At 49.6% G+C, this 24,482-nt stretch overlaps 2 protein-coding genes across 2 annotated transcripts in view; one reads left to right on the forward strand and one right to left on the reverse strand.

The window, feature by feature from the left end:
* arfgef3 (ARFGEF family member 3) overlaps positions 1-16,128 on the reverse strand; it is a 25,034-nt gene extending 8,906 nt beyond the window's left edge. The window contains exons 1-28 of the mRNA XM_076169426.1: positions 15,527-16,128; positions 13,972-14,023; positions 12,291-12,372; positions 12,012-12,152; positions 11,850-11,918; positions 8,710-8,826; positions 8,374-8,419; positions 8,070-8,154; positions 7,852-7,956; positions 7,560-7,684; positions 7,202-7,449; positions 6,738-6,850; positions 6,424-6,556; positions 6,008-6,341; positions 5,722-5,857; positions 4,981-5,333; positions 4,592-4,758; positions 4,165-4,330; positions 3,937-4,041; positions 3,026-3,241; positions 2,718-2,828; positions 2,320-2,470; positions 1,865-2,188; positions 1,223-1,356; positions 972-1,117; positions 706-885; positions 438-579; positions 115-237 (exon numbers count right to left, since the gene is read on the reverse strand). Of these exons, the coding sequence (XP_076025541.1) occupies positions 115-237; positions 438-579; positions 706-885; positions 972-1,117; positions 1,223-1,356; positions 1,865-2,188; positions 2,320-2,470; positions 2,718-2,828; positions 3,026-3,241; positions 3,937-4,041; positions 4,165-4,330; positions 4,592-4,758; positions 4,981-5,333; positions 5,722-5,857; positions 6,008-6,341; positions 6,424-6,556; positions 6,738-6,850; positions 7,202-7,449; positions 7,560-7,684; positions 7,852-7,956; positions 8,070-8,154; positions 8,374-8,419; positions 8,710-8,826; positions 11,850-11,918; positions 12,012-12,152; positions 12,291-12,372; positions 13,972-14,023; positions 15,527-15,611 (4,189 nt within the window). The 5' untranslated portion in view covers positions 15,612-16,128. The remainder of the gene's footprint in view (positions 1-114; positions 238-437; positions 580-705; positions 886-971; positions 1,118-1,222; positions 1,357-1,864; positions 2,189-2,319; positions 2,471-2,717; positions 2,829-3,025; positions 3,242-3,936; positions 4,042-4,164; positions 4,331-4,591; positions 4,759-4,980; positions 5,334-5,721; positions 5,858-6,007; positions 6,342-6,423; positions 6,557-6,737; positions 6,851-7,201; positions 7,450-7,559; positions 7,685-7,851; positions 7,957-8,069; positions 8,155-8,373; positions 8,420-8,709; positions 8,827-11,849; positions 11,919-12,011; positions 12,153-12,290; positions 12,373-13,971; positions 14,024-15,526) is intronic.
* A 2,835-nt stretch (positions 16,129-18,963) lies between these two features.
* LOC143015432 (5-hydroxytryptamine receptor 7-like) lies at positions 18,964-21,565 on the forward strand. Its single transcript, XM_076169407.1, has 2 exons — positions 18,964-19,544; positions 20,704-21,565. The coding sequence occupies exons 1-2, from the start codon at positions 18,964-18,966 to the stop codon at positions 21,563-21,565; spliced, it is 1,443 nt and encodes a 480-aa protein (XP_076025522.1).
* Positions 21,566-24,482: the final 2,917 nt, after the last annotated feature.

Raw genomic sequence — 24,482 nt, forward strand, 5'->3', positions numbered from 1 at the left:
TGAGAAACACTCAGGTCATACCTCCACCAAGGCCCAACTGTCCTCCATTACCCCTCCGTCGCTCAATGATGAAATGAAACGGATAACAAAGCTACTTGGCAAGAACAGACCAACCTAAGCCTTTGACGAACTTCATGAGGCACATGATGTAATCTGTGGCAGCGTTGGCAAAAACCTGGATGTTATCGGTGTTGATGAAAGCTTCAAAGACGTCAAACACCGGGGCCTGGGACTTCCCTAGAGGAGGGGAGGAAGGAAAGAAGGAAGGAAGGAAGGAAGGAACAAACGAAGGAAGGAAGGAAGGACACATTTGAAGGAGAATTGGTTGAAATCTGAACTTAAATCTGTATTTTGACAAACAATGGGGTCGGATCCAAAATGGAAGGGTATCTACAGGAAGTAAACCCTCGGTGTTGTGGATCAGAGTGAGGTCGTACCCATGGAGTATTCCCCCAGCAGGTAGTCTTTGGTGTCGGTCTTGCTGCTGTGGACGGTCCTCAGAGCGCTGAACAGAGGCCTCCATCCAGACAGGATCTGAGGAGAGCACATCTCCACCAGCTCGCCGATGGACGTGATCACCTGCAGGAAGCACTTCATGTCAGACCGAGTAATCCTTTCATATCCAGTGGAATCACAATGTTGAGGTTTATATATTTCACAGTGAGGAGCGTGTGTGTGTGTGTGTGGGAGCAGATCTGGGCTCACCTGGTCCTGCACGTCCTCGTCACAGAGCTCCAGCTGCATGATGTGCTCAAAGGGTCGGAACAAGGCCTCGTTAAAGTGGAAGTGGGGAAGCTCCGCCCAGCTGGTCAGCACCTCCGTCAGGACATCGTGGATGAAGGACACGGCCTTCTGGGATACATGGCGCTCCTTGTGGCACGCCGCCTTGGGAAGGAGGTATTTTTAAAATATAATTATCACTTAATTATAACTTCAAAATCACACAAAAGCCGAGGGTTGCAGTTCCTCACCTCCACCAGGTGAGGTGCCACCACGCTCCAGGCCCTCATCATGTGCAGCAGAGGTCGGCTCTTGTTCCTGACGATCCGCAGCATGGCCTCGCCCAGACGGAAGAGGTGCAGAGCGCTGCGGCGGTCCAGCGTCGACTTGGCCTCGCCTAAAAATGAGTCTGATGAGCTTTTTAACAAGGCTTCTGTAGATTCAGTATGTACGCATCATTAAAGGTCAGAGTTAGCGTGAGGAGTGTGTTGGATGAGTGTACCTGGCATTGCAAGTGAGTAATCTCCGCTCTCAGTCACAGAGTCAAAGAGCTGCGACTGAGACGCTTTCCTCAGCTGCTGCAGGAAACCCACCAGACCAACCAGGTTCAGTTTGGTGGCGGCCTCCTCGAATAGTCTGCAACACACACACACACACACACACACACACACACACACACACACACACACACACACACAGAGGTCTTTTGTCTGTCTTTAGGGGACAACATGTGCAGTGGAGGATTTGCTGTGTTCAGCTTGTAAAGGAGGTTGATTCAACTGTGATCAGGGGGAAACTTATTTTTTATTTGCCAATAAAAGCAGCTTAGAACACTGGTTGCATAAGGGATCAGTGGCGTTAACACACTTGCACGCTAAGGGTGTGTGTGTGTGTGTGTGTACTGAGCTTGGGAATGGCCTGGTTAAGGCTTGCAGAGGCTTAACAGTGTGCTGCTGCTGCCCTCTTGTGGTTGTACGGAGGGCAGCAGCTGGTGAAAGCCCGGGACCCCCCGCTGAGCAGCAAACATCAGTGCAGAGTGACTTCAGCAGTTATTAGTTTCTTATGAAGAGTCTCTGTCACACTCGCTGTGAATATAATGAGGCGATGAAGAGTTGTGATGAAGAGCACACACACACACACGTACCTGTCTGCCTGCGTGGACAGCGTAAACACAGCTTTGGCGGCGCTGGTCCCCGTCATCAGGCTCCCTCCCTTCAGGTCGAGCCCTCGTCCTCCTCTGCCTCTCTCCTTCAGCAGCTCCTGGATGGACAGAGGCTGGATGACCGGCCGGCTCAGGCCCAGATCCGCCCCCTCCGGGCCGGACTCGCAGCTCAGCTCCAGCCCCAGGTCCACGCCCGCCGCCTGCTGGCTCTGATGGTCCTGCTGGGTGAAGGTGGTCAAGGAGGACGTCTGCGAGGAGCCGTCGCTGAAGTGTGTGTGCTCCAGAGAGCTGATGTACTCCGTCACCCTGATGGAGGCAGGTGGGAGAGAGAGGAAGAGGAAGAGGAGAGTCAAACACAGAACCATCCCTGCCTTCAGGTTAACCTTGGGTGTAGAACATGTGGCGTGCGAGTGTGTTGGTGTGTGTGTGTGTGTTACCTGAAGACGTGAGGCCAGCAGTCGTGGTTGTGGCTGCCCATCTCCAGTCCCACGTTCAGGATGGCGTCCATGCAAAGGACGTGAGCTGTGTGGAGTCGAACTCCCTGAGGACGCCCCATCTGCTCCAAGCGCTGCTCCACGCGCTGTTTCACTGTACACACACACACACACACACACACACACACACACAGATCACAACAGTCAATAAATGTCATTAAGAACAAAGAAGTCAACACGTTATCATTTATTGTTCTTGTTCTTTAGGTCCACGTGTGTGTGTGTGTGTGTGTGTGTATGTGTGTGTGTGTGTTACAGACTCTGGTTTCCTGTCATCCCTGGTGTTTATGAGCTACGGGCAGGCGGATGAATATTTAATCCCTCAGAAACAGTGTGAGTACCTTGTGTGATGGCGTCTCCCACCTCCCCCGCCTCCTTCTCCTCCTTCTCCTCCTGCACGCACGAGGCTGCGGCCATCTGCGCCAAAGCCGACGCACAGTTGGCAGCCACGCCTGATGGGGCACACACACACACAGACACACACACACACACACACATCATCATGCATTCCTTCATCGAAAATTATAGCCGCATGATAAACTTTCGCACTTTCATCTAAATGCTTCTTTCTGGTGAACCTGGTTCTACGCTGCCTGGCTGACCTCTGACCTCTGACCTCAGGGGCCATCTTATGACACGTTTCACCCACCTAGCCCACAGCTGAGGGCGGCAGCTTTGCGCAGGCCGTCCAGACTGAGACAGATGGTGTCTCTCTCTCTCTGGCTCTGCTCTTTGACCCCGTCGGCGCCCAGGATGAAGGCCAGGCCCTTGGAGCTTCCTGCCATGCGGCCCGTCAGCGGCGTTGACAGCACGTCGATCAGGTTCTTCCACACACCCGTGAGGATGAACCGCGAGAACACAGCTCCTGTCACACACACACACACACACACACACACACACACACACACACACACACACACACACACACACACAGCTTTTATCTCAGTTCATCTCAAACCTTTGCAGAGGTTTAAAGAACGACCACATCAGTCTGCTTCTGCTTTGCATTGGCTGCAGCATCACTGTGGACACTGAGTGAAAACAGGTTGTCTGTTTGAGGCGTCCTCCTAAAAAGCCCTGAACAGCCACGACTTGTACTGCCAGGGAATGTTTGTCCCACGAATGATGACAAGTGAAGTCACACACACACACACACACACACACACACACACACACACACACACAAAGAGCATTACAGTCAGGGATGACTCAGCTGTGGCTGCCATGGCAACACTGGCTGATCTTTTGTTCTCCAAGGTGATGGCGCATGAGCACATCAGTCAGTCAGTCAGTCAGTCAGTCAGTCAGTCAGACACAGGCAGCAGAAAGTTAAATGGATTAAATGGAGTCACTGCCGTTCCACTTTCATTGAGCCGGCAGCGACCTCCATTACTGAGGCTGAGCTCCACTGGATGCATTTCTGCATTTAAAGAAGCAAAAGCACAGCTGAACAAAAGAGTCAGCCAATCAATCAATCAACCGATCAATCAATGGATCTGTCTATGCAGTGTGTAAAGACCGCATCCCTCCATCCTTACAGGGACCAGAACATCGGCTCACCTGCCATGGCCGTGTCACTGCCCTTGTCGCAGCTGAGTGGTGATTGGCTGGACGCCTTCCTGATCAGCTGGCCTCCGATCGCACTGCTGCCCAGGCCGTCAATATCTGAGAGAGGAAGAGGGGGGGGGATGGAGGGAAAGGAACAGAAGAAGATCAATCATCTATAACCTGAGTGAGAAGTGTGAGTAAAAGCCAGCAGTGTCATCCAGCAGGAGTGTGTGTGTTTACCTGTCAGCATGGTGATGAGCGGCAGCACCTGGTCCTCCGGGGAGCCCCAGTACCCCGCCTCAGACAGCAGGTTGCGCTCCAACACCTGGTGGTAGAGTTCTTCGATCCAGGCCTGGGACAGAACCACCAGAACCCCGCTGCTCTGGATCAGACGCACAAAGTCCTTCTGCAAGACACAACGCACACAACTGAGATTCTATTCTAGTCTAGACCGCTCTAATCTAATCTAATCTATTCTGATCAGAGCCAGTTGTGTTCTAGGCATTTGGGAATTCATCTTAATGGATTTTCTTTCCCACCCGTACTCAGATTGGTCAGTAGGAGTCACATGGGTTAACTTTGTCACCTTTGTAGACCACTAACTCTAACATGACATGGTATTAAGTTGGAGTATTCCTAGGACTTCTTCCTTCCTGTTGTGTCTCACCAGGCTGAGGACGGGGGAGAGCGTCCGGCGCCTGTAGTAGTCGCAGCAGCAGAGCTTGAGGTTGAGCAGCATGGCGTAGTACGACACCAGATAGAGGCCGTCGGCGTTCATCAGAGACTGACAGCTCAGACTGTCACCAGACTCAAACCCTGGAGAGTGGATCCCACCTGGGAGGGAGGGAGGGAGGGAGGGAAGGAAGGAGTGTAAGAGAGAGAGGAGAGATGGAGAGATAGGATCTATTAGCAGAGGATGAGTTGTGTACTTTCATCAGAAACACACACTGGGGACTCACACAGGGAAATGAATCGTGTCAGTGAATGAACGTAAAGACTCCCTCTCCCTCCCTCCCTCCCTCCCTCCCTCCCTCCCTCTCTCCCTCTCTCCCTCACCGGCCTGTAGTCCGGAGCAGAAGGTGGAGGAGAAGTTCTGCATGGACAGGTCCACCTCGGCCGTGCTCTTCAGGCCCAGCAGCCGGGGCAGCAGCGTCGCCAGCGACTGGACGAACAGCCTGGCGCTCTGCTGGTCCGCCTCCTGGTTGCGGAGGAGTTTGAGCGACAGGGCGGCGGTGCGCAGCGAGCGGTGACCCAGGCAGTCCCGGGGCGTCTGCTGCTCCTCGTCGGCCAGCGAGACGTTGTCGGAGCCGATGTCGGACACGTCGGAGCGGCCCGAGTCTTTCTCTGCCGCCATGGAGTACTGGTCGCACGAGTCGAACTCTGTCCGGGACAAGTCCTGCTCCTCCATGCTGGACGGGAGGGAAGGAGGGGAGGAGGGGAGGAGGGGACTTTGTTTACGTTACATTACATCACTGCCACACATGCAGATTTAGATTTATCACCTTTTCTCTTTACATTTCTCATTTTCCTGACTGATCTACATGTGAAACACACGGAGCTATGATGCAACACCTCCTGCTGCTGTGAGCTGATGTAACACACGTCACGTGACAACACTAAGACTCATCACCATGAGGTCATTAGGTTCATCACATTCAAACTGATGAATCCTGGTTGTGTGTGTGTGTGTGTGTGTGTGTGTGTGTGTGTGTGTGTGTGTGTGTGTGTGTGTGTGAGGGCGATGAGGCTTAAATCCCACAGCTTACAGGAAGTGAGATGTTCCAGAAGTGCACTGACCTGAAGTTGCTCTCGCTGTATCGTGAGCCTCCTCCGTGGTGCGACTTGGTCCTGGACTCCACAGACAGGAAGTTGGTGATGTCGGGGTAGACCAGGGCGTGGCTTCGCTGGACCACATCTGGAGGCACCACACCTCCTCTCTCTCCTCCTGCTACTCCCACTCGGGGTTTTTCTCCTCCTCCAACCACCCCTGACACCACTCCTCCTCCTCCTCCTCCTCCTCCTCCTCCTCCTCCGGCCCCCCGGGAGCTCTTTGGTTCTGGGACGGCGCTCGGCTCCTGCCCGCCTCCCTCCGGGCCGACGCAGGAGGACGGCGAGGGGAGGCGCACGTCCTCCCCGCACTCTTCTTGAGTGGTGTGGCCCAAACAGAGTTCCGCTCCCTCCAGGTCCAGTGTGGTCTGGCCCGTTTCCGTGGTGATGCTGATACTGATGTCAGGGCTGGGGTCCGTGGCCCCTGTGGCGGCCGTGCTGGAGGGCACTGCGTTGGGGTCGAACGGCGGCTGTTCTGAGGACAGGATGTGTCTCTGCCACCTGAAGTCGGCCTCGTTGATCTCCATGGACTCTCTGGTCGACTCCGTCCCTTCTTTCAAATCCTCCAATCGCCTGAGGAGCAGCCGAGCCTGAAAACACACTTTACTGTTACTGTTTACTTTGGCATCGGAGCGTTAAAAGGTTTGCAAGCTTCCTGTTACGGCGCCGTACCTGCTCAGCCTGAATGCCACGACCCTGCGACAGTTCATCCAACGCCCCGAGGAGGGCGCAGGCACAGGACACGGAGGAGTAACACGCCTCGATGCCGCCCTTCATACACGCCTCCGTCATGCCGTCCATCACTCTGAACACACACACACGCACACACACACACACACACACACACACACACACACACACACAGACACACACACACACACACACACACACACACACACACACACACACACACACACACAAATGATTTCCTTTCCTTTCCTTTTCCAAATACTGAAACTCAAATACAGCGTGAAGCTTTGACTGACAGCTTGAGCAGGTCCAGGTGAGACTTCCTCTTGGAGAACGAACGCTTCCTGGTTTCAGGTTCAACCACGCAGGGACCGGCCAGGTCGTAGAGCCGCTGCGGACTGCCCAGGATCTGACACACACACACACAAACACATCGCATCCAAATATTTATTCAACCGTGGTTCAGTCACTCGCTTGGTTATTTGAGGGCGATTCTGCTCCATGAGGTCGAGGAAGGTTTAAAGTGTCCATCTTCACAGGCATACTAACACTAAGCTTTGTGTGTGTGTGTGTGTGTGTGTGTGTGTGTGTGTGTGTGTGTGTGTGTGTGTCTTATGAATAATTCATCCCATTACAGATTGGCTTGTCGTTTCTCAGTGCAGAGTGCCAGAGCGTCTCCACTCAGATGTTTTGGCAGCAGAAGCTAATTCCTCCTTCCTTATTGCTTATTCCCCCCGGTTGCCTCTGTGTCTCCTCTCACCTCCTTCATGATCCTGATGGCCTCGGTGCGGTGCTGTGGAGGCGGGTACAGCAGGATCCTGTGGTAGACCGACTGCAGCACCGGTTTCATCGACTCCACGCAGCTCACCAGACGCACCAGCTCTGTCGCAATGTAACACACCGTCCGCACTACCGCCGCAATCCTGGCGGGGGCGCTGGACGAGCAGCCGGAGCCTCTGCCTTGGTCGGACACTCCGCCGCCGGAGGGTTCCATGTCCAGGTTGATCCCTGGAATGCAATAACATCACGAAATTAAACCAGGACTCAATTAAATCAATCACAACCCAATTAACTTGAACGACTCCCTGACCAACCAGGAAACAGAACCATGAACGCACCCAGACTGAGTCTCTCAGAGAGGCGCTCTCGTTCTGGCACCCCCGTGTGGCCGTGGTGGGAAGTGATGGTTTTGTCGTTGGCGGGATTTCCCATGATGGCCACCAGGGACGGACACAGCTGCTTCCTGCCAGGAACAACACACACACACACACACACACACACACACACACACACACACACACACACACACACACACACACACACACACACACACACACACAGAATTACCTCTGAAAGTATTGGTAAAGTAAGTGTGAGTAAATGATTCATGTTTATATTTTGTATTCTTACCACACAAGGTCAGTGAAACCCCTGGACAGGTGCATTGTGGGAGGACAGCTGCTGAGCATGGCGAGGATGCACTCCAGGTAGAGGAGCTGAAGGAGCTGGTTATCACTGGAGGAGAACACACAAATGTGTAAAATACACATTTCTCTTTATCTATCAGGGTCAAACTCCATCTTTGTTTTATATGATAAACATAAACAAACACAACACAAACATGTCACCTGTCCACCGACTCCAACTTCTCACAGAAAACTGTCAACACCGTCACCACGTCTTCACAGAGCGCCTGGCTGGTGGGAGAAACATCTAAAAGAAACACACACACACACACGCAAACGCACACACACATTTTATATTTCTTCAATACGAACACAAAGTGATAATAAGCTCATTAATCTTTTCTCTCTAATCTCTGCACTCCATTAACAAGTCTCACACACACACACACACACACACACAGACACACACACACACACACACACACACACACACACACACGAAGCCAAAGCCAAAGCAAAACCACACCTCTTCTCTGTAGCGGCGGTGTGATGACCTCATCTCCATCTGGGCCCTGTGGGGGAACACACAGCAGGAGGCATGTCTGAGTCCCTCCGGTTACTTTGTTATGGACATAAGAGCCAAATGTGAGCGGAAATCAATCTCCTGCAGTAACCAAGGCGATACCAGAGACTCATACACACACACACACACACACACACACACACACACAACACATTCTAAACGAGAATTATTGCCATTATGATCAATACAGTTGGACCTGATTTTAATGAATAACAGGCTCTCCTCTTTAATTGTCAGTTTAGGAATGTGTGTATGTGTGGGTGTGTGTGTGTGATTGACCTCCTGTCTGTGACGCAGCTGGAGCGTCAGGTCTCCCAGTATTTGGCTCAGCGTGGCTCTGACCGCCGTGTTGATGCTGCGCTGGTGACAGCTGGATACATATGTTTCAATACACACCTACACACACACACAGAGAGAGAGAGAGAGAGAGAGAGAGAGAGAGAGAGAGAGAGGGAGAGGTTACATATCATCTATCAGAGTTCTTTGTTGTTGCCGAGTCATGACACACACACACACACAGTACCATTGCAGCATCGCAGACGGTCAGTGAACTGTTAGGCTGAATGATGAAAGGTTTCCATAGCGTCACACGTTACCGTGGTGACCAGACTAAGGAGTGGGTGGAGGAGCTGCTGGTGTTACTGTGTGTGGATGATCAATACAGTGTGTGTGTGTGTGTGTGTGTGTGTGTGTGTGTGTGTGTGTGGGAGGGAGGGGGGGTTAGGGTTAGAAGAAGAAGAAGATGTGTGTGTGATGTGTGATTCATCTGGGCGAGCATTAAACCACTGGGATGAGGTAATGCGGCTCAGACTTTACAACCACATTACAACGCATCAATAATGTATAATAATAATAAACCTGCCTCCTCCATCTTTCCCCTGCAGAGCCTCAACTGGGTCCATCACCACAGCATGGACCCATGTAGAGCTCAAAGGGTTAAAGGAAGAAACTTGATTGGACACTTATGGATCCATGAAACTCCTGGAAAAGCCTCATTTTACCTTTCAACCCTCTGTGTGTTCTCATGGATCTCTATCCTATAGTAACTCTGACCTTTGACCCTGAACCCTCTGTCGTTCTCATGGACCTCTATCCTATAGTAACTCTGACCTTTGACCCTGAACCCTCTGTATGTTGTCATGGATCTCTGTCCTATAGTAACTCTGACCTTTGACCCTGAACCCTCTGTATGTTGTCATGGATCTCTATCCTATAGTAACTCTGACCTTTGACCCTGACCCCTCTGGATGTTGTCATGGATCTCTATCCTTTAGTCAGTCTGACCTTTCACCCTGAACCCTCTGTCGTTCTTATGGACCTCTATCCTATAGTAGCTTTGACCTTTGACCCTGAACCCTCTGTATGTTGTCATGGATCTCTATCCTATAGTAACTCTGACCTTTGACCCTGACCCCTCTGTATGTCATCATGGATCTCTATCCTATAGTAACTCTGACCTTTGACCCTGACCCCTCTGGATGTTGTCATGGATCTCTACCCTATAGTAACTTCCAGGTGCCTTCTCTCACAGTCTGCAGGTTGTGTGGCCCCATGCAGTGAGGTATCTGAGTGAAAACATAATGGTTGGTCCTTGTGAGTCAGCGTCAGATCGCTCCTAAGTGCTCCAAAGTGAGCCATTCCCAGAAAAGTGATGGAATCCTGTAAGATTGCCAGCGTATCCGTTTAATGAAAGCCGTCTCTTGGCAGCAGTTACCCAGACCTGCTTGCTGCTTGTTGCTTGTTGCTTGTTGCTTGTGGCACAAACGGAGGTGCGGACCTCAGCGTGAGAGCTTGGGGCGCCCGATAAACCAAACAACATTATCAGAGACAGAAACGACGCCTGCGAGTGTGTGGGCATTTTGGAGAGTTCCTGTGTGAGTGTGTGTGTGTGTGTGTCACTGTGACCAGTTCAGTTCAATACAGCTTTAGGAAAAAAAACAGAATCATCTTCCATACATGAATGAAGACAAAGCTCCTGCTGCTTCTGGATGAAATTAAACAGATCTTTCCTTGCTGCATTAAGAACCTGTGGTGATAATGGAGCTGTGCTGAGACACACACACACACACACCAGATGGCTGAGGGGACAGAGCCCATTAACACAACATGTTGACCAGGTTTTTATGACCTGTTAATGGACACCAAACATCAGAGTCTCCTGCTCCTCACTGCTGGAAGGAAGTGAGGATTCGCTCTGTGGGGGTTATGTATGGAGCTGTGGTGTTGTTGGTCAGGTGACAGGGCAGCACAGTCGTGACTTAGATTGACATTTCCTGTTCATTTGCGTTCAGGAGGAGCGGCGGTGTGAACCGTGGTCGTGGAGACTTATGACGCTCTCCCACTGCGGTTGAATCCAGTTAAGATCATCCCCGCCCCGCTGTCCGTTTCAATTGTGTCCCTGTGCAGGCAGAGAGTCGCAGTGTTTACGGCCGCCTGAAGCTCTCTACTGCACACACACACACACACACACACACACACACACACACACACACACACACACACACACACACACACACACACACACACACACACACACACACACACACACACACACACACACACACACACACACACACACACACACACACACACACACACACACACACACACACACAGGAAGATGGAAATGAGCTGAGTGAACCTAACACACATTTATGATGGAGTAGCTCTACTCCACTTGTACGCCCCTGAAAGTGTAACTCAATTTAATTTCCCAGCATACACACCTACACACCATCACCTTCTTATCATCTCATCTCATCCATCTGTGTGTGTGTGTGCGTGTGTGTATGTGTGTGTGAGGGAAAGAGAGAAAGGATGGACATTCAGATTGATTCATGAGACGGCAGCGTGAGACGAGAGCAAGGCCGGAGCGGCGACCTCGCCTTTAAAAATAGCCTGAACTCTGTGCTCTGCCTCTGTGTGACCTCTCGCTTTGAGAGGAGGAAGGAGACAAAGCGCTCCATACCGAGACCATGACAGAGCCAGAAACCACAGAACTGAGCCTCACCTTCACCCCGTCAGCAGAGAAAAGCTTGGGACAGAGGAGAGGTAATGTATGGAAACATGGCCAGGGTGAGGGAGGAGAGGGCAGAGGCACTTTAGTGTTTCAAAGCTCAGTAATGCTGCGATGGCCGACAAAAGCTCCTGATCTTCAGGCGGCTCAGTGTGCAGATGTTTGTGCGTCTCTTCAGCTCTGTAGGTCTTTGAATGGACCCTGATGGATCCATGTTGTTATTTCTTCTACAGCACAAAGATGGAAGTTCAAATCTTTTTTCTTCTTAGGGTAGAGATTCACTACAACATGCAGAGGGTTCAGGGTCAAAGGTCAGAGGTGAACACATTAGAGGAGCTTTTAGAGGCTTTAACTCGTGTTCCTAAACGTTGTAAAAGTCTCTGATGAGGCGTCGCTCTCTTACCTCAGCGATCCTGAGGATGGATTCTCCGTTGATGTCAAAGTTTGGTGAATAGGTGATGCAGAGCAGCACCTGGACACAAACGCAGCATAAGAAGGCTTTTAAAGGGTTAAACGTGGGGGTTCATGTTCCCGGCGGTTAGTTTGTGCGTGCGGCCGCTCTGACCTTCATGACCTCCACCTGCAGGTCCTCGTGAAGAGACGGCGTGACTCTGACGGCCTCCAGCATCTGGCCCAGCAGCTGCTTCTGCAGGACCTCCACCTCCACGCTGACTCCGCCCACAAACCGGTCCTCGCACAGGAGCTTCTGTAGGGAGAAATCTCTTTTAATGACTTTGAGCCCAATAAGCTCTGGGGCCGTCTTGTTACTGTTGGATGGAGTTTGTCTCGTGTAGTTTCAGTATTGTGGAATCAGAAGGTGAAGTTTTGCAGCATTTCTCCTCACCTGCATGCCAGTGAGCGCCGCCTGTCCCAGCTTGGTGTTTTTGGACTCCAGTGCCATCTGCAGAGGTAGCAGGCAGCGCTCTCTGAGGACACACAAACACACGCACAACATCACACACACGCTCACAACAACAAGGTGTCATGTCAGTGCAGAGCTTTTCATCCATGTTTCCCATTCGCCTTCATGTTTGATTTCTAATTCTTCCGTTTTGATCTTTATCCTTCAGGTAAACTGAAGCAGACCACAGTGACCTGCTCTGATCTTAAGGGACAGTTAATAGATAGTGTTTACTTTCACAAAGCCGGCTGAAACTGGCTTCTGTTTCCACATGAAAGGATCCAAACACACTCTGCTCTCCATGTCACCTCTGTGCAATGAGCTATTTCTGTAAACAAGGTGAAATGGAGGAAAAAATGAAAGCCGAGGTGACGGCCTCAGGAAACACTGGAGGTGAGGCTGTGCAGCTTGGACGGTGAGGCAAGAGTGAGGCACAGTGTTTACAGTTTAGACAATCCATTATTAGTTATTATACGTATGTGTAATAAAACACTAATAGGCCTGTTGAAGTCCTGGGCTCAGAACTTATCAATCAACCCTTGTGCCAGCAGAATTGAATATAATACCGCCAAGATAACAATCACATCCTAAAATGGAATCTCAGTTCCAGAGTGTCCGCTGAGGCTCTGGGCCAATGGAAGGGATAGGAAGGGGGGGTAGTTACTGTCCACGCCCAGAGACGCCCAGAGCTGTGACCTCTCTGTGAAGCTCACATGGGCACAAACACACAACACACAAAGCTTTCTCACGCTCGGCTCTGTCTGCTCTTAAGTGTTGCCGAGACAGAGCAGCACAGAGTCGCTCTAGACACAAAGACGACATCATCATCATCATCATCATCATCAATATTTAATCATATGAGCTCTAATAAAACAGCAGAGGTCACAGGATGAATAATTCATCTTGTGTTGAGCTGAATGTATGCCCTCAGCCCCACAGAGCAGCTGCTGCTCTACTTCAGCCAGCACACGACTCAGGTCAACATGGAAACTCTGCCTGCTTACTTCTTCTTCTACTGAGCTCATTCTCATATCATAACATTGTTTGTTATGATAAAAACATCACAAACTACAGCTGCAGCCCCACTGTCCAGGGTTTCACTGTGCTTTACTCACAGCGCCGTTATTCAAAATGCTGAATATATGAGGAGGCACGCTGCAGCTGGAAGGGGCGTGGCCAAACTCTACACCACCACAAAACGTCTGGCACCATTTGCATTATCACTCCAGGAGAGATTGGAACATTCAAAGTCAATCAAACCGTAGAGGCTGTGTGAGGCGGCAGTGTGTGAGGCGGCAGTGTGTGAGGCGGCAGTGTGTGAGGCGGCAGTGTGTGAGGCTTCAGTGTGTGAGGCGCCACAGGGCCTCCTAATGGACAAACCTACAACTGCTCAGGGCTTCTACTCTTATTTGCCAATTTGATTCCATAACTTCCTGGAGAATCAGCAAAAGCCAACCTTCCCTGATGTTACATACCACTAAGGGTCAGAGGTCAAATGGGCAGCTTACAGTCAGGTTAACATCTCAACCTTTACAAACACAGGAAGGAGAAAGTTGTTTCGTAGCGACAAATATGTAAATATGTTGAGTGATTTGGTGTAAATGAGCCGAGCCGTCCGTCTTACCTGAGCTGCCATGGAGGAATCTTGGCCGATCCATTCTGAGACTCCAGGGTTTCTGTGATGTCATGGGAGAATGAGAGAGAAACCTCAGTGAGTGAATGTTGTCATACTGTGTTGTTCAGCAAGTCACAGCTGCTGGCTTTGTTCTGATCCGGTCACCACAGAACCTGAGCAGAACCTGAGCAGCTACATATACAAGCACAAACATCAACATCATGACTGTGGAGACTTTTCATAGCATTTCTTCTTTTAATTTAACAAAAGATCAAAATGTAAACAACTTCAGGCTTTTCTCAAATCTCCAAAAAATGATGGAATAAACAATCAAACACATATAAAAGTAAACAGAAACCACAGTGAAGACGCCGGGACCTAACGTGACCTTCTTCCATGCAGGAGCGGTGATGTCATGGCTGAAACACTGAGGCTCGATGTCAGTGTTCATTCTTTTGTTTGTGGCATTTTTTAAAGCGCCGTCAAATTCAAACAAGCTCACTTTCTCTGTGCATGTTTGTACAGCATGCATGGAAATACAATACATGTGATGTTTGCACTTCACTGTGGTCACTCCCTGACTGATGTGTCATGTGTCCTGGCAGCGTGTGTGTGCATGTGTGTGTGTGCTTGCGTGTGTGTGTGTATCTCCCTGTATCAGCACAATCTGAACCCGTCTCCTACTTGCTGTCTCACTGTAATTCTCAGCAGAATTTCGCCGGCCACCCAAAGTTCAAGCTGCTCCGTCACACACACATTCAGAGCAACATTAAGGCTGATTTCACCTGGCTGAAAATATGTAGAACAACTTCTCAGGACTTAATGGAGAAGATGAAGTGCTTCCATGCAGAGCGGCAGTTCAATGTGCCTGCTGGGGGTCATTAGAGCGTTGCTATGGCTCCCTCTTCCTCATTCAGGACTCTCAAACTCCACTATCACTTTATTCAAAGACCTTTATTTAAGGAACATCTATGTTAAGACTATAGAAGTAGAAACACTTAACTGAAACATCCCTTAATCATTCATTTTAAAGTATTTTAGAGCCGTAGCAGACGTTCAGCCTGACTTTACATGAATGATCACATGATTCAAACTAAGTTAACACTTCATTTAAGGGATTTTTTAAGTTAAGGTTTCTCCTGTCATGTTCAGGGAAACTTTTAAGATAAGATGAATGAATGTGTGGCCCTGTGAGTATGAGATGTTGGCTCATACTCTGGATCACAAACAATCCTTAAGGAGTTCCATGTTTTATTTTGTATCATTATTATAGAAAAGATTAAGAATTGGTTAAGGGAAAATTAAGTTAAAGTTTATCCTTTCAGCCCTTGTAGTCCCATCCTGTAACAGATGGCCCCTAAATCAATATGATCAATAAGCTGAGCCCATATTCACTCTTTTCTATGATCTAATGTTAAAGCTACTCTGGCTCTCTGTCGGGCCTGTAGCTTCACTCTACATCTGTGAGCCTCCCAGCGGCTTGTGTTGCCTGGTTTCCACCCTCATCCCTTCTCTCCCTGCAGCCTCCAGCCTCCACAGTGCCGGGGGCTGCCGGAACACTCACCCCGGGCGTAGACGCACGCATCGCGGATGGGTTTGTGTTTGTGGCCGGTCGCGTCTTTGTGGAGCTTCCGCAGGATTTCCTCCATGGTGACTGCTCGGCGGTTGAAAGTCTGTCAGGATATGAGGGCACAAAATCGGCTCGAGTCTTGGATCTCTAAGGGTGCGGGGGCACCGAGAGCATCCCTGGACCCCCCCTCGATAGAGGAAGACGATGATTCATTCTTCAGCACCAGCCAATGATGTAAGGCCGGCCGTCAAAGCGCTCAGGCTGGAAGGAGGAAGCGGCTGGCGTCTTGGCATTAATTCGCCGTTATGGCTTCCGGTTGTAAAATGTCATCGTTTGCATAACAATACAGTGACAACGTTGCTCCGGTCCCGAGGCGGATGAAGGCCGGAACAGACGCGTGTCGTGTCTCCGTCTCATTTATTCCACAGCGGCGCTGCCGTGTTTTCAAATCCGGTCCAGCTCAGACTTGCGTGCCTCACAGAGTCCAGGTCCGGTTTCTCTCAGCCGCCGATTCCAAGCTTCCTGTAGTGGCTATATCTTGGAAAACCATCAAACTGCGTAGACAATGAACAGAAAATATAAACAATCAGTCACATGTTTACATTATTATCGCATGAGTAACTCCTTCTCTGCCTGCTCGCTGTGCACGGTGGGATAATCTAGTCTGTGAGTTCAGGGCGTGGGTTTCTCCAACCTGGCAACACAGTATTTACACTCTGTCACAGTGGAAAAGCTTGAAACCAAGGCCAGGATCTTGGCCTCACTGGAATGGGATTTTTTTGTTTCGGCAGGCCGGCAGGTGGAGGATGACGCCACTCTGCCCTCAGGCCAAAGCGCCTTCAAAATAGAGCTGCGAGACTTTGGGTTTTTATCTAACGCACATTTTGAGATGACATCATAGGAGAAGCAAAGGTTTAAATCTATCTATGTAAACAAAATAAAGACATATTTGGACAGAAACGTGTCAAAATGTCTAACCTAATGATATAAACATTTTTAATATAGATATTCATCAGAATACACTCAGCTACAGAAAGGCAGGCAGGCAGGCAGGCAGGCAGACAGGCAGGCAGGCAGGCAGGCAGACAGACAGACAGACAGACAGACAGACAGACAGACAGACAGACAGACAGATAGATAGATAGACAGACAGACAGACAGACAGACAGACAGATAGATAGATAGATAGATAGATAGATAGATAGATAGATAGATAGATAGATAGATAGATAGATAGATAGATAGATAGATAGATAGCTTCAGTACCATGGACAGCTCTTCAGTCGACAGTGGAGTGAAGTGAGGGAGGAAATGAAAAGCTAAAGCCTAGAATAATTAAAGGTAGAAGTTTATATATAACTGAATACTCACACAGTTACCACTGATGAAGTGTTTGAATAAATAAATAAATAAATAACAGCCAAGAGAAAATCAATAACTCCCTATAATTGGTGTTTTACAGGAAATGTATTCACAAAATGCTGACAGTGACCCTTTAATGCCACCAGGGGGGGCACTCAGGATCAGAGTTCCTCTCAGCTGACGCCCTGTTGGCCTCTGCTTAATAAACTCATTCATCTTATTCAGCATTTCATTATTTGATTCCTGTCAAGGTGCTCAGCTTTCTCTGGAAATTTAGCCAACATGAGCAGAAGTTCAGGAATCACATTATAGAGGAAGATAAACGCCAGAGGAGATCATCATCATCATCATCATCATCATCATCATCATCATTCTTCCTCTTATTATGGTAATCTTTCTCAGTGTTCTATGCTTATAGACAGTCAGACTAACCATAACCCCATAGTGCACATTTATAGTCATGGGGTTTGGTTCCTCCATACTGGCTTCACACACACTTCTGGGCTGCATGGCTGCCATCATGTTAGAATGCAGGTGGGGAGAATAAAGACCGGTGTGTTACCCTTTCAGTGACCTCTGTGAGGCCCTGAACCTTAGGCTGATATACGGGGCTCTGAATGGAGCGCCTTGTGATAAACATTTACATTTATATAAACGCAGGAATATCACAGCTTCCATTACGTTACTCGCATTACGATAATGACTTCCATCTATAACCCCGCCCCCCCCTTCCCCCACCTGTGGCACTGACGTTCACCTCGTACAGCCTGCAGGAACAGTTTACGGCCGCTCAGTGGCGCTGTTATCCAGGGATACTACAGTCTATTTGTATCAAAACCACGTCCGGATTTATCGTCCAATAATTGGGTTGAGATCAGAAAATGATGGAAGGCTTCAGGGGGAGTTTGGCTTCCCACTTCCTCTTCCTGCCACATCAATCTCACAAGTTTTTTCTTTTTTTTCTTCGTTTTTTATTATTTTAGAAGCGATCACATCTATCGTCCTCTTATCGATGATTGAATGGCTCATCCTGTCAGCAGCGATGGGATTCAAGAGAATATCGAGGAAAGCAGCACAATAAATAAGATGTAAAGGAAAGAGCCGCCGACTATAATGAGACACTTGGGTTGATGCAAAGCTATAACACTTTAACTGAGACAATAAGAGAACAACCAGAGAGCGAGACTGTGGGAGGGAATCAGGCTGATCGGGTAATCTGTGTGTGTGTGTGTGTGTGTGTGTGTGTGTGTGTGTGTGTGTGTGTGTGTGTGTGTGTGTGTGTGTGTGTGTGTGTGTGTGTGTGTGTGTGTGTGTGTGTGTGTGTACGCTTAAATCAGCCCATGTAAAGCACATTTGGATTCGACAGAGCGTCCTTTCACTCTGCGCAATTACGCGCAGCCATCTGTGGACACAATCCGTCTTTGCCGAGACATTTTCCACTGTGACTTCAATCAACTCCACAGAAGACCCCCCCCCCCCCCCCCTACACACACACATTTGGTTTCAGGCTATGTGTGTGTTTTGCATTCTAAATATTCAGTCCTTGTGTCCTCCGAGGTCCAAGTTCAGAAACATCTGTGCGCTGTGGGCAGAGTGTAGAGCAGTCACATAGAGCTGCAGCCACAGTGGGCAGAGTGTAGAGCAGTAACATAGAGCTGCAGCCACCGTGGGCACAGTGTAGAGCAGTAACATAGAGCTGCAGCCACCGTGGGCAGAGTGTAGAGCAGTATCATAGAGCTGCAGCCACGGTGGACAGAGTCTAGAGCAGTATCATAGAGCTGCAGCTCCCGTGGGCAGAGTGTAGAGCAGTAACACTGTACATGTGGAGATCAGGTATGTGGGGAAGATGCCCGGGGCGCGCCACGTGCGTAATGACGGATGTGTGTGTGTAAATAGACGAGTCGAGACGTGGAGGCTCAGCGAGGAGCGCATGTCAGTGTAGTTTACGCTCCGAGCGCACAGAGGAAGGGATTACTCATCCTCGCACCAGCAGCGGCACATCTGTGCGTCTATGTCCCCGCCGGCCGCGTCTCCACGCTCATGGATAAAAGGGACCAGGAGGCAGCAGAATGGTTGTTGTGGGAACGAATAACGGAAGCTTCGGTGGCGCAAACATGAGGTCGCCGTTCATGATCGAGGACCGAGCCGGTGGCGGAGATCCCGGGGGCTCCACCAGCATGATGATCTCCGAGGCTCTTGCGCCCCGGCTGCTGAAGATTGCGCAGGACGCCGCAGAGGCTGCAGCAGCGGCGGCAGCAGCAGCTTCACCGTCCGCCTCCAGTCAGCCACTGGTCATGGAGACGAACGGGACGCGGTGCGGGGAGCAGATCCTGAGCTACGGCCGGGTGGAGAAGGTCCTGATCGGCGGGGTGCTCACCATGCTCACGCTGTCCACCATCTGCGGGAACTTGCTGGTGGTCATCTCCGTGTGCTTCGTCAAGAAGCTGCGCCAGCCGTCCAATTACCTGATCGTGTCTCTGGCGCTGGCGGACCTGTCGGTGGCTCTGGCCGTGATGCCGTTCGTCAGCATCACGGACCTGATCGGCGGCCAGTGGATCTTCGGTCAGTTCTTCTGTAACGTTTTCATCGCCATGGATGTGATGTGCTGCACCGCGTCCATCATGAGCCTGTGCGTAATCAGCATCGACAGGTGAGGACACGCAAACTTCTCTATTCAAATGTCTTCACCCATTTCTACAGCCTCACACATTTAGAACCACGGAACCACAAGCGTCCCGTCGCTCTGTAATAAGTGGCTGATTAAATTCTTAATTAGTGTTTCAGAGCGAGAGGAGCGTTAATCTACGAGAACAAAGAACAGACAGAATGACTGGAAGATAGAAACATTCTATCTATACAGATTATATCTAATATAATCAACAACATTTATCTCATTGCTGGACTGGATAGATCTCCATTCATGTTCCAATTCTGCATTTCAATAAACAGCTGTCCTTAAAAAGCCTGTAAGAATAAATATGCAGAATGTACAAAAATATAAGAGTCAGATTTAGGATCGCTACAGAGAAAATGTGAGGGTCAAATGAAGAAGGAGAGGAAGGAGGAGAAGAAGGAGAAGCAGGAAAAAATACTTAATTGGCCAAGTATATTTGCACAAATAAGGAATTCATTGTTGTGTAATTGCTCAACACATCTCACTCTACTATAAAAGTATCAGTAAGAGAAAGAAGTCAAATCGGTCAAATTCACCCAGAAAAGAATGTAAATGTTGACAAAAAGCCACAGCAAATGAAGCAAAATGATTAATGTATAGCTCAGATCAGACTGTGTATTGATCTTGAGGGATCTGTCAGCCTTTCATCACAGTTTTGGGAATGAAAGGTTAATTTAGTCCTGAATGGAGCATTTTCCTTTTTTTTTCTCCTAGAAGGCAACAAATAAAATCTATTTCTGTCTTTTCCTGAAGTGATGTGAGAGTGCAGACACAGTGTGTGTGGCTCAAGGCTTTGCTCAAAGATGCTTGAGCAAGGACCGCCATCGGAGCACTGCATGTGGGAATCGCACATGTGACCTTTGGCTGCTTTGCTCTGTATAACATCCAGCAACAGAGGCAGAATGAATTACAGAGAGACGGCTGTAGATGAATCCTAACATATGTGTCACCAAGAACTGTACGTTCTTCTGATGTCAGAAGAACATGCAGTGCCTCTGCACCCTGCATGTACAGTATGACATCACATGTGCCTTGCTCGAGGGCAGCTGGGTCAGGGTTTATGTGCGTTGAGCTGTGAATTCTTAAGCTGATGGCATTAATGACGTCTTTGGTTTGACTGCCTCTTCCTCTGCAGGTACTTGGGCATCACCAAACCTCTGACTTATCCCATGCGGCAGAACGGCTGCTGCATGGCCAAGATGATCGTGTCGGTGTGGCTGCTCTCCGCCTCCATCACCCTCCCCCCTCTGTTCGGTTGGGCGCAGAACGTCAACGACGGCCGCGTCTGCCTCATCAGCCAAGACTTTGGCTACACCGTCTACTCCACGGCCGTGGCGTTCTACATCCCCATGTCTGTGATGTTGATCATGTACCACAGGATCTACCGGGCAGCCAAGCTCAGCGCCGCCAAGCACACCATCACCGGCTTCCCCAGGGAAGGGGAGCGCGGGGCAGGCGCTGCTCCCAGGGCCAGGGGACGAGAGGGGCAGACGGGAAGGGTGGAGGGCGAGCAGGAGGAGGAGGAGGAGGAGAGCTTGGACTGTGTGGCGGCGGCGCTGAAGCTGCAACGTGAGGTTGAGGAGGAGTGCAGCACTCGCGTCTCACGCCTCCTCAAGTCCGGCGAGCACCACCAGCGCCGGAAGAGGAAAAACCAGTCCATCTTCAAGCGGGAGCAGAAGGCGGCGGCCACACTTGGCATCGTGGTCGGCGCCTTCACCTTCTGCTGGCTGCCGTTCTTCCTGGTGTCCACTGCCAGGCCGTTTGTGTGTGGCGTGGAGTGCAGCTGCGTCCCCCTCTGGCTGGAGAGGACGCTGCTGTGGCTCGGCTACGCCAACTCGCTCATCAATCCCTTCATTTACGCCTTTTTCAACCGGGACCTGAGGACCACCTACAGTAACCTGCTGAGGTGTCGCTACAGAAACATCAACCGGAAGCTGTCGGCGGCCGGCATGCACGAGGCTCTGAAACTGGTGGAGAAGCCGGGCGCCGACGCATAAAACTCAAAGCTTGATGGGTAAATAAACGGGACTGCAGACCATCAAGACGCCAGACAGAGAACTCTGAGGCGAGACGAGGCGGTAATTTAATTGGACACAAACGCACACGCGGGCAAACAGAACATGTCTACTTTGTGCTGAGACAGAATGGAAACCAGCCAATGGACCTCATTCATCTACAAACCAATCAGACTTTAACCTGTGTGTGAGGACAAACTCACCACATTTCTGGGATTTGTTAAACTGGAACTTGAAGAAAATCTACGAATGATGAAGCGTGAAGAAAACTGTGTTGGTAATTCTTCAAGACATAAGTTGTGAATTAACGCGATGTAAAACAAACAAGGTCAAGATAAGAAATAGTTCATCTAACCCTGACCCTAACCCCCCTCACATGAGGTCATTGAATGATTGAGGCCTTCACATCAACACTAAGCTCAGCAGATGCTCAGGATGTCACTGTACGTTGGCGTCCTGGACTTCATTACGTCCTGCAACGATTTAGTGGAGGGACATTTCTCTGGCCTCTAGTTTGAGACTTCAGACAGAGGGGATTCCATTTCCTAGAAACTGAACTTCTTCTAATTCTCTTGGTGAAGTCGTCCAATCATCCACTCATTCTCCACGTCTGCCTGATTTCTGGTTGATGTTTCAGTTTTCGGGGCCTAGTCACCACTTGACTTGAACACACACACAGGTAGGATTCAACAGGAAGTCCATTGAGCTTACGATCAAATCCGACGTGAACCAGGCCAACACGGATGAATGAGGCCCATTGGCTGAAGAACGGCTGCTGTGTTTGTTCTCACATCTAAACGGTCCAAGATCATGACGATGGTTACTACGGATGAGGTCACCACCAGGGAGGAGCCGGACATTCCCTCGTCATGGAGACGCACGCAAGCAGCCCCCAACAGAACAGAACAACAGCCAGTTTGGTTACCTCAGTCACAACAATATAGTTTCTCCTCTGACGTTTCTGTTTCTGGGAAAAACCAAGAAAACAAACATGGACTCACTGTTTGTAACAAAAAAAAAACAAAGTTTGTAAAAATTGTTGTATACAAGTCGTAGCTTCCACTGACAATCTGTTGTATCGGAGTTTTGATCTATTCAGTCACTCACTGTGTGTTCAACCATAGATGAGTTGTAGAGTTTTAGTTCTAGATGAGTTCTTTCATTGCCACCTACTCAAGTCGTGATCAGGAGTTTATGGAACAAGCTTGTTATTGATTAATCTCTTATGACATCAGGCAGCTCGCTTATCACTTATAATCACAGAGGGGGTGATGGAAAAGGAGGGAGGGGACGAGAGGGAATCCACTGAGCTCGGGTGGGGAGGTACTGGAGTTTTCATGGACGTTTACAGAAAGAGTGTCTTTGCCCAAACCGTCCATTTGGCGCTTTGGATTGGTCTCATTTGGCGACGCCTCCTGTTCAATCTGTAGCAGCTTCACATGCGTGTCACCGTGAGAGCGGCCGCGGACACGTGCAAAGAGGAAAGTAGTCCCCCCGTCATTGTCCGTGTGTGCGTGTGTGTGTGTCGTAGGAGAGTGTGGTATCGCGCCACTCTTGGTTCAAGATATTACGTAAAACGACCTTAAATTTATTTCCTCGTTCAGGCTACATAACCCCGCCTCTAATAAATGTATACACTATGAGTTTTCGGACTCAGGCCTTCACGGTTCCAAAGTAGACTCCTGATTGGTCGACTGGTCTCTCTGTCCATTCCTCCAGGAGCATTTCAGCTGCCAACATTGATTAAACCCCCTAAGTTTGTTCTCTTTGTTTGCCGATGATCCCTCAGTCCTGGTCTGAGGCTGCCAATCAACCATCCGGTCTCCTGCAGCGGGCAGAAAACGTGCCAGAGGCTGAACGGTCAATTACATTAGATGTGGCGTTTTAGATTGATTAGCACATGTCCACAGTTTAAAGGGTTAACGTTGTTATTAAGCGGCCCGAGCTTCGCCTCACTGACAGTTTGTCTCCGCTGCCACCCGTCCACGTGATCTCCACCGGTGAAGCCATAATAGCTATAAGTATTGCGTAATCCTCTTTGACTGGTTGTCCGCTCTGCCATTAGCGCCGCTCACAGCTGCTCTTTACATTGAAGTCTCTCTGTGATCACGGCCTCATAGACACGCTAATTACACGGACACAGGATGTGATGTAATGCACGGCGAGGGCCTGGGTAGGAACGCCTAGAGTGCATTTATGTGTAATATAGTTCATGTTCATGTGTGCAATAACCAGGATCAATTCTTATGTGAAGATAAGTGACCTAGTAGATGTTCTCCTTCTCTTCAGGTCTTCAGGTCTTTAATGGAACCTTATGGATCCATAATGTTGTTTCTTCTTCTACAGCACAAAGATAAAAGTTCTGCCCTCCACAATAAAAGCTCAATGCATCTCCTGGATTCACTAATAGAACTGTGTTGTGCTATAATGAGGCTAACACCTTCTCACATCTATGTTCTTCTACTCTACTTTGTCCACACGACGCCCTGCATGTAGATCTGCACAACATCCTCCTGCTGGTGTTGTTCCAGGACAAATTGAATCTGAAACCTGTTCAAACATCTCACCAAACTATTGCTTAGTCTAAGTGCTGGCTCTGTGGATCCATAAGGGTTTATTCTATAGGATGCAGACCTGGTGAGTGAACATCAGGTATCTAAACCATGAACCCTCTGCTGTCACAAAGTCCTGTTTAGATTCTACCGCTGAACTGTCATTAAAAGCTTTTGCTCGCATACGTCCTTCTAAATTAGAAACAAACTAATGGGACCAAAAGTAAACACGCGCGAGGCTGCAGCACGTAGGGGCGTCGCCAAACTGCTGACTCACTCTATATGTTCCACTATTCTGTTAGTCGGTGTATGTCTGACTCTGACACGCTCCCTTGTGGTGATTGGTG

This window comes from Genypterus blacodes, unplaced genomic scaffold (assembly GCF_046128005.1).
Source record: "Genypterus blacodes isolate CSIRO-AG114 ecotype Tasmania unplaced genomic scaffold, CSIRO-AGI_Gbla_v1 ptg000201l_1, whole genome shotgun sequence".
NCBI classification, from domain to species: Eukaryota; Metazoa; Chordata; class Actinopteri; order Ophidiiformes; family Ophidiidae; genus Genypterus; species Genypterus blacodes.